Raw genomic sequence first — 13,086 nt, forward strand, 5'->3', positions numbered from 1 at the left:
TCTAATACCACCATTACCCATCTCATTCCCCTCATCCCTCCGTACCACAGAGCTGACGCTCTAATACCACCATTACCCATCTCATTCCCCTCAGATCTCTCCATACCACAGAGCTGACGCTCTAATACCACCATTACCCATCTCATTCCCCTCAGATCTCTCCATACCACAGAGCTGACGCTCTAATACCGCCATTACCCATCTCATTCCCCTCAGATTCCTCCATACCACAGAGCTGACGCTCTAATACCGCCATTACCCATCTCATTCCCCTCAGATCTCTCCATACCACAGAGCTGACGCTCTAATACGGCCATTACCCATCTCATTCCCCTCAGATTCCTCCATACCACAGAGCTGACGCTCTAATACCTCCATTACCCATCTCATTCCCCTCAGATCTCTCCATACCACAGAGCTGACGCTCTAATACCGCCATTACCCATCTCATTCCCCTCAGATCTCTCCATACCACAGAGCTGACGCTCTAATACCACCATTACCCATCTCATTCCCCTCATCCCTCCGTACCACAGAGCTGACGCTCTAATACCACCATTACCCATCTCATTCCCCTCAGATCTCTCCATACCACAGAGCTGACGCTCTAATACCACCATTACCCATCTCATTCCCCTCAGATCTCTCCATACCACAGAGCTGACGCTCTAATACCGCCATTACCCATCTTGTTCCCCTCAGATTCCTCCGTACCACAGAGCTGACGCTCTAATACCGCCATTACCCATCTCATTCCCCTCAGATCTCTCCGTACCACAGAGCTGACGCTCTATTACCACCATTACTCATCTCATTCCCCTCAGATCCCTCCATACCACAGAGCTGACGCTCTAATACCACCATTACCCATCTCATTCCCCTCAGATCTCTCCATACCACAGAGCTGACGCTCTAATACCACCATTACCCATCTCATTCCCCTCAGATCCCTCCGTACCACAGAGCTGACGCTCTAATACCACCATTACCCATCTCATTCCCCTCAGATCTCTCCATACCACAGAGCTGACGCTCTAATACCGCCATTACCCATCTCATTCCCCTCAGATCTCTCCGTACCACAGAGCTGACGCTCTAATACCGCCGTTACCCATCTCATTCCCCTCAGATCTCTCCATACCACAGAGCTGACGCTCTAATACCTCCATTACCCATCTCATTCCCCTCAGATCCCTCCATACCACAGAGCTGACGCTCTAATACGGCCATTACCCATCTCATTCCCCTCAGATTCCTCCATACCACAGAGCTGACGCTCTAATACCTCCATTACCCATCTCATTCCCCTCACATCCCTCCGTACCACAGAGCTGACGCTCTAATACCACCATTACCCATCTCATTCCCCTCAGATCCCTCCGTACCACAGAGCTGACGCTCTAATACCGCCATTACCCATCTTGTTCCCCTCAGATTCCTCCGTACCACAGAGCTGACGCTCTTTTCCTGCCGTTAACCATTTCACGACACCTGAGATGTGCGGTTTGTAAATGTGACGCTTGTCACTGCTCACAGCCAAGCCTTGGGTCACAGTGGTCGGGGAGTTGAGGTGAGAAGCGAGGAGAATACCTCATAAACAAGGAAGAGACATGAGCGTAGTCAGGTAACGTTCCGAGGTCAGAGTACCAGGAGGATAACGCATCAGAGCCGAAGGGGTTAAACAGGCGGATGGTCAGAACAAAGTCCAAGGTCAGGCAACAGATCAGACATATAGACCTCAGGCACAGCGAGCACAAACCTCACAAGATGGACGTACATCTGGCCGTGTTCTGGGAGAAGCTGCTCAGTAGCTATGGCCATTAAGTGGAATAATGAACACATGAGACAGCCGATGCCTCCCAGTCACAGACTGGATAGTCGAGCTGTCAGTCCACACACCGACAGCCCAGTACGCCCCTGTACCAGATAGGACGGCAGAGCTGTCAGTATCCGCATCCCAGACACCATGAGGGCTGGAACCTGTCAGTAAACACCTCTGGACAGTTGAGCTGACAGTCAGATGTCCTGCAGGAAGGATATGGGGGTGGGGGACAGTGCTTGGGGATATGAGGGTCCCCAGCCACACTTATCTCACGCCTCTCCAGACTTTCTAGCTGCCAGTAACTGACCCTTAACTAGATCCGGCCACCAGGGAATCTTCCGGATAAACATCCCATAACCAAACACTTCCTAAGGGGAAGATCCAGACATGACGGGCATGAGACCTTGTGCCTGACTGACCTGGTGCCAGCTGAAGCTCATCACAAGATTCAGGTGCCCCCTATTACTACAGCCTGCGCCCCTCACAGCTGTGCCCTCCAGAGCTGCGCCCCCCAGAGCTGTGCCCTCCAGAGCTGTGTTGTCCAGAGCTGTGCCCTCTGGAGCTGCGCCCTCCAAAGCTGCGCCCTCCAGAGCTGTGTCCCCCACAGCTGTGCCCTCTGGAGCTGTGCCCTCCAGAGTTGTGCCCTCTATACCTGTTTCCTCCAGACCTGTGCCCTCCAGAGTTGTGCCCTCTATACCTGTTTCCTCCAGACCTGTGCCCTCTGGAGTTGTGCCCTCTGGAGCTGTGCCCTCCGGAGCTGTGCCCTCCAGAGCTGTGCCCTCCGGAGCTGCGCCCTCTAGAGCTGTGCCCTCCAGAGCTGCGCCCTCCAGAGCTCTGCCCTCCTGAGCTGCGCCCTCCAGACCTGTGCCCTCCGGAGCTGTGCCCTTTGGAGCTGTGCCCTCCAGAGCTGCGCACTCCGGAGCTGTGCCCTCCGGAGCTGCGCCCTCCGGAGCTGTGCCCTCCAGAGCTGCGCCCTCCAGAGCTGTGCCCTCCAGAGCTGTGCCCTCCGGAGCTGTGCCCTCTGGAGCTGCGCCCTCCAGAGCTGTGCCCCCTGGAGCTGTGCCCTCCAGAGCTGCGCCCTCCAGAGCTGCGCCCGTCCTGAGCTGTGCCCTCCGGAGCTGTGCCCTTCAGAGCTGTGCCCTCCGGAGCTGCGCCCTCCAGAGCTGTGCCCTCCGGAGCTGTGCCCTCCGGAGCTGTGCCCTCTGGAGCTGCGCCCTCCGGAGCTGTGCCCTCCAGACCTGTGCCCTCCGGAGCTGTGCCCTTCGGAGCTGTGCCCTCTGGAGCTGTGCCCTCCGGAGCTGTGCCCTCCAGACCTGTGCCCTCCGGAGCTGTGCCCTTCGGAGCTGTGCCCTCTGGAGCTGTGCCCTCCAGAGCTGCGCCCTCCGGAGCCCACCTGGATATTTTGAACCGCCCTTGGTATAGAGAAGCAAATCACGGATTATAAATACCATAGATGGTCATATCACATGTTGTCTTCTATGATAACTGTATATTACAAAAGCCGATTACTTGACATTCTGCTGAGCACAGAAGATCGGTGGTTCCTGACAAGTCCTTGTAGATGCTCATCAGACCCTGGGAATCGGCTTCTAACCAGTTCCAGTAGATGGTCCATGGATCCTGGGAATCTGCTTCTGACAGGTTCCAGAAGATTGTCAATGGATCCTGGGAATCTGCTTCTGACTGGTTCTAGTAGATGATCAATGGATCCTGGGAATCAGATGCTAGAAGAAAAGGAGGTGGCACTTCGATTCACTTGGATTTCTTTGGGGAACTATATTCCTTGAGCACACGATTAAAACATGGAGTCAGGGAGCAGGTTATCTACGGGACGACGGTCGTTTCTCATTGGAATAGATGCTTCAATGGTGTAGATCCCGGGAATCTCCTACATAAAAGATCCCAGTTGTTGGTCATCAGCTCTTGGTAATCTGGTTCATGGTTCCTGGTAATCTGCTTCTCCCTCTTTCTAGTTATCTGTACTTTGCTGTTCCCAGTAGTTGGTCCATGGATCCCTGTGAACCACTCCTGACAACATCCAATACATGGTCACCGTATCCAGTAATTTACAACTGACAGGTCCCAGTAGGTTGTTCATGAAATGATTCAGTCAGCTACCAGTAGATCATCCAATGATCCCTGTAATTTGCTGCTGTCAGATCCCATTAGATTTAGGAAATCTGCACCTGTCAAATGTTCCATACATATTGATAATTTCACCTGACAGATTCCAGTAGATGGGTAATCAATCCATTTCACATACAAAGTCATAGAATCTTCAGAATCTACTTCTGACAGCTGTCAGTAGATGCACCATGGATCCTGGTAATCTGTTCATGAGAGCAGTCAGTAGATGGACCATGGATCCTGGTAATCTGCTCATGAGAGCTGTCAGTAGATGGACCATGGATCCCGGTAATCTGCTCATGACAGCTGTCAGATGGAGTATGGATCCTAGCAATCTGCTCCTGACAGCTCTCAGTAGATAAACCATGGATCCTAGAAATCTGCTCCTGACAGCTGTCAGTAAATGGACCATGGATCCTAGTAATCTGCTCCTAACAGCTCTCAGTAGATAAGCCATGGATCCTAATAATCCTCTCCTGACAGCTCTCAGTAGATAAACCATGGATCCTAGTAATCTGCTCCTGACAGCTCTCAGTAGATGGACCATGGATCCTAGTAATCCTCTCCTGACAGCTCTCAGAAGATAAACATGGATCTTAGTAATCTGCTCCTGACAGCTCGCAGTAAATGGACCATGGACCCTAGCAATCTGCTCCTGACAGCTCTCGGTAGATAAACCATGGATCCTAGTAATCCTCTCCTGACAGCAATACAGCTCCATAATAGTATAATGCGCACCCCCATAATAGTATAATGCACCTCCATAGTAGTGTAATGCACCCCCATATTAGTAAAATGCAGCCCATAGTAGTATAATGCACCCCATAGTTGTATAATGCACCCCCATAGTAGTATAATTCACCCCCATAGTAGTATAATACAGCTCCATAATAGTATACAGTATATAGTCTACAGAGAGACTACAGACTGGCTCCATATCTGGAGAATCTCTCGGACCCCAGAGACTGCCAGATCCTGAGCCGGTATAGACTCAGTGCCCACAATCTGGCCATCGAGGTTGGTCGACACGGACAGAGCTACAAGCCCAGAGAAAACAGACTGTGCCTACACTGTAACCTGGAAGCCCTGGAGGATAGATAAAAGATCCTAGTAGATAATACATTATGACTTGTGGTACCTTCTAGATCAGAGCTCCCAGTAGATAATTCTTGGCTTGTGGTACCCTCTGTAACAGAGCTCCCAGTAGATAATTCTTGGCTTGTGGTACCCTCTGTAACAGAGCTCTCAGTAGATAATACATGGATTGCGGTGCCCTCTAGATCACAGCTTCCAGTAGATAACACATGGCTTTTGGTACCTTCTAGATCAGAGCTCCCAGTAGATAACACGTGGCTTCTGGTACCTTCTAAATCAGAGCTCCCAGTAGATAACACATGGCTTGCTGGGCCCTCTGAATTAGAGCCCCTAATACATTTCAAATGGAGGCTCAAATTCCATCAATAACTGCCCAGTAAGAGGGCCAGGTACAGAATTAAGCTGTACAAACTGTGTGATTGTATCTCAAGGTACACCCACAAGTTTAGGAACTTGTCCTGGGAGTGAGTGAGAAAATTGTGTGGGAAATGGTGCACCCACTACTGTATCAAGGTTATCACCTCTATGTAGATAACTTTTATACCAGCATCCCACTGTTCAAGTCCCTTTCTGCACGAGCTACCACAGCCTTCGGTACTGTCCGTAAAAATCAGAGTGTCCGCCCTATGAAGATAATTGGGCAACTGCTCAAAAAAAGGTGAAAGCAGAGCCCAATATAGCAATAACATGCTGGTGGTCAAGTGTAAGGACAAGAGGGATGTCCTTTTTTTTACCACAATACGCGGTGACGGCAGCACCCCCTGTATGAGGTACCGCTACACAGGTCTGCAAGCCAGACTGTGTGCTGGGGTACAACAAGAACATAGGGGGGAGTTGATCTCGTTGATCAAGTCCTCCAGCTCTATGGTCCCATGAGAAAGGCCAACGTGTGGTTCAAGAAGCTGCATTGCACATCGTACAGATGGCAATGTACATGTGCTATCATGATGTGCAGGCCAGACCGGTACGTCATACCTTCAGTTCCAGCAGGTAGCGATTAAGGCCCTAATCTTTGGAGTTCAGGAACAAGTGGGCCCCAGTACTTCCGGAACTGAAAGTGCTCATATTGTACCAGGCCAACATTCCCCCAGGGAGGTCCCTCAAAGCACAATTCATGTATTCCAACCTGACGAACACTACACAACTCATGTATGCCGACCTGACGAACACTACACTTCTCACGAATGCCAAACTGACAAACACTACACAACTCAAGAATGCCGACCTGACGAACTCTACACAACTTACGTATACCAAAATGACGAACTCTACAATACTCACGTATACCAACCTGACGAACTCTACACAACTCACAAATACCAAAATGACGAACTCTACACTAGTCACGTATACTAACCTGATGAACACTACACTTCTCACGAATGCCAAACTGACACAGTACACAACTCATGAATGCCGACCTGACGAACTCTACACAACTTACGTATACCAAAATTACGAACTCTACAATACTCACGTATACCAACCTGACGAACACTACACAACTACTGTATACCATCCTGATGAACACTACACAACTCGCGTATACCAGCCTGACAAACACTATACAACTCACGTATGCTAATCTGATGAACCCTACACTACTCACGTATACCAACCTGATGAACTCTACACTACTCACGTATACCAACCTGACGAACACTACACAACTCTAGTATACCAACCTGACGAACACTACACAACTCGCGTAAACCAACCTGACGAACTCTACACAACTCGGGTATACCAACCTGACGAACTCTACACCCGAACATCCAGGTGTCTGCACAGCTCTAGTCTTTAACTTTAGGCTTTTTAGAGATCATTTAATCTTCAACTTGCTTAACTGTTCTCAATAACAGTAATTTTGACCAGGGGTGTCCAAACTTTTACATGCTACTGTAGCTGCAGTCCTAAAACTTCTGCTGAAGCAGTGACCTTTGCATGGTGTCTGCCTGCTCTTTAGTTTTCAGAGTTGGCTATTTTGCAGCTTTGCAGTCTGACCTGTGAAGTCTGGCATCTGAAGTCCACCTTTCATCTCTCCACACTGAGGTTGCTGTTCTGTTCTCCTTAATACTTTATATTGCATCTCTGCTCTTCTGGAGTAGACTGTTGTGTAGAAGCTCAGGTCCGACCAACTGCTCACTAAGTTCTAAGGCTACGTTCACATTTGCGTTGTTGGGCGCAGCGTCGGCGACGCATGCCGACGCATGCGTCATGCGTCCCTGTCTTTAACATTTGGGGCGCATGGACATGCGTCGGTATGCGTTTCCTTGTGTTTTACGATGCATGCGTCATATAGACGCACAAGACAGGGCGCAGGGGACGCTACATGTTGCAGCTTTCCTGTGTCCTATTTTTTTTAAAAAACGCATGCATCGCACTTGCGTCGTAAATGCGCCAATAAAACCCATTAGTGTCTATAGAAAACGCATAGGGCGCAAGTGCCTGCGTCGTCCTGTGTTGTTCGACGCTTGCGTCTTTTGATTAAAAAAAAAAGTGAAGTGTCAATTTTGTAAACGTTGGACACATGCGTCACAAAACACTGCGTTGTGCATGCGTTTTGCGTTGCGTCGCCGACGCTGCGCCCAAAAACGCTAATGTGAACGTAGCCTAAGTACATAGGAGGTTTAATTACAGCAATGACAGGATAGTCATAAACCACCAGTAACTAAGACACCAGAGGGCCACATGGATCCCGAGCTACTGGATCTGCCTGTTGTTGGACTGATGCAGTTTCTTCTTTTGGGTTCCCTGTTGGTGTGAAGTGGTTAATAATGGCAGATGTGAAATGCGGAGAGTATGGGTTACTAGATTAGGGAAGTAATTCTATCGGGACAAGGACAAAAAATAGAAAAGTTTTTTCTTTACACATCTAGAAAAAGCAGCTGCAAACCCAAGATAGCTAAGACCATTCAGCCCTCCAGAGGAATGCGGCTCCCAAAGAGTACAACCTCCAAAGGAACCATAGGGTCAGCCTCACCCAAAGCGGGGGGCACAGAATCTAGGATGTACAGGGTCTACCTCATCCAGAGTGCGGGACAAACAATACAGCCATGAAATATTGAGAAGGTCCATCAACTGTGATGTGAGCATGAGAGGAGGATGTCATCACGAAAGCTTGTTTGTTGCATTTGTGTCATTTTTTTACCTCGTTATATCTTTTCTCCACAGAATGAAAACCTGTAAGCATCAGCCTTGGAGGAAGGAAGAATGCTGCCGCTCGTGATCTACCTGTTGCTTACGATTGCTTGTTCCCCATCCTATTCCTCTCTGGGGACACTGGAGCTCCACATTGATGAAGAGCAACCAGCCGGAACCATAATTGGGGACATCAGTGCAGGTCTTCCACCAGACTCCACTGGGCACATGTTTTTTATTTCGGCACAAGAAGGGAGTGGTGTAACCAGCGATTTAGAGATAGATGAGCACACCGGGATAATTAAAACTGCTCGAGTCCTTGACAGGGAGCAGAGGAACCATTATAGCTTCATAGCAGTCACCCCAGAAGGTGTTACTGTGGAAGTGGATATTCATGTGGATGATATTAATGACCACACTCCTACATTTGCTAAAGGTCGTGTACAAATTGGCATTCCAGAGCACACGCCCCGGGGTACAAGTTACCCTCTAGAACCAGCTGTGGATTTGGACAGCGGAGCATTGGGCACTCAGGGTTATCTTATCAAAAGGGGAGATCCCATGCAAGCATTCCGATTAGAAACCCGCCATACGTCTACTGGTACGCTGTCTGTAGAACTGGTAGTCAACGCCGATCTAGACCGGGAGAATTCCTCTTCGTACTCTTTAACTCTGGAGGCGTATGATGGCGGCTCTCCGAGTCGTAGCTCTCAGATGAAATTGGACATATCTATCCTGGACATCAATGACCATGCTCCAGCTTTTAATCAAAGCCGCTATCAGGCACTTATTTCAGAAAGTCTTTTACCAGGATCTAGTGTCCTTCAGGTCTACGCCACAGATGCCGATCTCGGTCATAATGGGGACATCACTTATGAGATCAACCGCAGGCAAAGTGATCCAGAGGGTTTCTTTACTATCAATCCACATTCCGGACTTATCCAGCTTAGTAAGCCATTGGATTACGAGACTCGGAAAGCTCATGAATTGGTTGTGCAAGCAAAGGATGGAGCTAGTCAGCCAGAGGTTGGCACAGCATTTGTGTCCATACAGGTCCGAGACTCTAACGACAACCAGCCCAGCATGACCATTATTTTCCTGAGTGAGGATGGAGCCCCCAGAGTGTCAGAGGGGGCCACACCAGGCCAATATGTGGCTCGAATCTCTGTGTCCGATCCTGACTATGGCGAGCACCCTGACGTGGATGTGACTCTGGAGGGTGGGGAGGGAAAGTTTGCTTTGACCACAAAAGATAGCATCATCTACCTCATTTGTGTGGACAAATTACTAGACCGTGAGGAGCGAGATTCTTATCGACTGAGGGTTCTGGCTACAGATTCGGGAACTCCTCCATTAAGGGCAGAGTCCTCATTTGTTCTTGAAGTGACAGATATAAATGATAACCCTCCAGTCTTTGACCGTCAACAATACAGCCACAGTGTACCAGAGGCCGTCCATCCCGGCAGCTTCCTTCTCCAGGTCACAGCTCGGGATAAAGATCAAGGAGTGAATGGAGAGATTAGATACAGTCTTCTGGATACACCATGGTTCAATATCCATCCAGACACCGGGGTCATCACCACAGCTGCCCCACTGGATTATGAAAAAGACCCACAGCCACAAATGACAGTAGTGGCTTCAGACCGTGGCATGCCACCACTGACCTCCACCGCTATTGTCAGGGTCCAACTGCTGGATGTTAATGATAATGATCCTGTCTTTGCCAGTGCAATTTATAATGCCACGCTGAGTGAGGGCTCTCCACGGGGCACCTGCTTCCTAAAGGTGAGAAACATTTTCTGAAGCTTCAATATACTGTGAAACATAAAGGTTGATCTCTCCACCAATCTTGTGTATGCATTCCATGGGCACCAGGATACATGGGTTTGCTGCAGGATCACCACACATAAGCAGACCGAAGGACTACCATACAACTGGGCTTACCGAGGGACTACCACACACATGGGCATTTCAAAGAATCAGCATACACCTTTGTATACAGAAGAACCACCATACACCTGAGCATACCGAAGGACCACCATACATTGGGCATAGTGAAGGACTACCACATACATGGATATATCAAAGAATCACCATACACCTTTCTATACAGAAGAACCACCATACACTGGGCATACCGAAGGACTACCACACACATGGGCATACCGAAGGACTACCACACACATGGGCATATCAAAGAACCCCCATACACCTTTGTATACAGAAGGATCAACATACACCTGAGCATACCGAAGGACCACCATACATTGGGCATAGTGAAGGACTACCACATACATGGATATATCAAAGAATCACCATACACCTTTCTATACAGAAGAACCACCATACACTGGGCATACCGAATGACCTCCATACACTGGGCATACCGAATGACCTCCATACACTGGGCATACCGAATGACCTCCATACACTGGGCATACCGAATGACCTCCATACACTGGGCATACCGAATGACCTCCATACACTGGGCATACCGAATGACCTCCATACACTGGGCATACCGAATGACCTCCATACACTGGGCATACCGAATGACCTCCATACACTGGGCATACCGAATGACCTCCATACACTGGGCATACCGAATGACCTCCATACACTGGGCATACCGAATGACCTCCATACACTGGGCATACCGAATGACCTCCATACAGTGGGCATACCGAATGACCTCCATACACTGGGCATACCGAATGACCTCCATACACTGGGCATACCGAATGACCTCCATACACTGGGCATACCGAATGACCTCCATACACTGGGCATACCGAATGACCTCCATACACTGGGCATACCGAATGACCTCCATACAGTGGGCATACCGAATGACCTCCATACACTGGGCATACCGAATGACCTCCATACACTGGGCATACCGAATGACCTCCATACACTGGGCATACCGAATGACCTCCATACACTGGGCATACCGAATGACCTCCATACACTGGGCATACCGAATGACCTCCATACAGTGGGCATACCGAATGACCTCCATACACTGGGCATACCGAATGACCTCCATACACTGGGCATACCGAATGACCTCCATACACTGGGCATACCGAATGACCTCCATACACTGGGCATACCGAATGACCTCCATACACTGGGCATACCGAATGACCTCCATACAGTGGGCATACCGAATGACCTCCATACAGTGGGCATACCGAATGACCTCCATACACTGGGCATACCGAATGACCTCCATACACTGGGCATACCGAATGACCTCCATACACTGGGCATACCGAATGACCTCCATACACTGGGCATACCGAATGACCTCCATACACTGGGCATACCGAAGGACTACCACACACATGGGCATATCAAAGAACCACCATACACTTTTCTATACAGAAGAACCACCATACATTGGGCATACCGAATGACCTCCATACACTGGGCATACCGAATGACCTCCATACACTGGGCATACCGAATGACCTCCATACACTGGGCATACCGAATGACCTCCATACACTGGGCATACCGAATGACCTCCATACACTGGGCATACCGAATGACCTCCATACACTGGGCATACCGAATGACCTCCATACAGTGGGCATACCGAATGACCTCCATACACTGGGCATACCGAATGACCTCCATACACTGGGCATACCGAAGAATCACTATTCACCTGTGTATACTGAAGGACCAACATACACCTGAGCATACCGAAGGACCACCATACATTGGGCATACCAAAGGACTACCACACACTGGGCATAGCGAATGACTACCACATACATGGGCATTTCAAAGAACCCCCATACACCTTTCTATACAGAAGGACCACCATACATTGGGCATACCGAATGACCTCCATACACTGGGCATACCGAAGGACTACCACACACATGGGCATATCAAAGAACCACCATACACCTTTCTATACAGAAGAACCACCATACACATGGGCAGTTAGCACTCAAATCGCGTCTGATGATGAGACCCCCAAGTTCCCACCTCACACCTTAGATTGTTGTGTGCAATTGCTCATCTTCTTGTCAAATATTTGTACATTTTTGCAAGAAAGGAATTCATTTTATATATACTTGGATTGGAAGGTAAATTTTTCCCTCTTCATACTGATGGACTATCACACACATAGGCAAGCTGAAAACCTATCACACACTAGACATACCGAAGGATTACCGCATACCGAAGCACTCCACACACATGGGCCTACCGAAGGACTACCGCACATGGGCCTACCGAAGGACTACCACATACTAGGCATACCGAAGGACTACCACATACTAGGCAAACCAAAGGACTACCACACATGGGCAGACCTAAGGATTACCACACATGGGCATACCGAAGGACTACCACACATGGGCATACCGAAGGACTACCACATACTAGGCAGACCTAAGGATTACCACACATGGGCAGACCTAAGGATTACCACACATGGGCATACCGAAGGACTACCACACATGGGCATACCGAAGGACTACCACATAGTAGGCAGACCTAAGGATTACCACACATGGGCAGACCTAAGGATTACCACACATGGGCATACCGAAGGATTACCACACATGGGCATACCGAACGACTACCACATACTAGGCAGACCTAAGGATTACCACACATGGGCAGACCTAAGGATTACCACACATGGGCAGACCTAAGGATTACCACACATGGGCAGACCTAAGGATTACCACACATGGGCATACCGAAGGACTACCACACATGGGCATACCGAAGGACTACCACATACTAGGCAGACCTAAGGATTACCACACATGGGCAGACCTAAGGATTACCACACATGGGCATACCGAAGGACTACCACACATGGGCATACCGAAGGACTACCACATACTAGGCAGACCTAAGGATTACCACAC

The 13,086-nt window shown here is 49.2% G+C and overlaps 1 protein-coding gene across 1 annotated transcript in view; it reads left to right on the forward strand.

Annotated features, from left to right (window-relative positions):
• Positions 1 to 13,086, forward strand: part of DCHS1 (dachsous cadherin-related 1) — a 159,308-nt gene that overhangs the window by 9,116 nt on the left and 137,106 nt on the right. The window contains exon 2 of the mRNA XM_077298984.1: positions 8,219 to 9,970. Within this exon, the coding sequence (XP_077155099.1) occupies positions 8,258 to 9,970 (1,713 nt within the window). The 5' untranslated portion in view covers positions 8,219 to 8,257. The remainder of the gene's footprint in view (positions 1 to 8,218; positions 9,971 to 13,086) is intronic.

The sequence above is a fragment of the Ranitomeya variabilis genome, chromosome 3 (genome assembly GCF_051348905.1).
Source record: "Ranitomeya variabilis isolate aRanVar5 chromosome 3, aRanVar5.hap1, whole genome shotgun sequence".
Lineage (NCBI taxonomy): Eukaryota > Metazoa > Chordata > Amphibia > Anura > Dendrobatidae > Ranitomeya > Ranitomeya variabilis.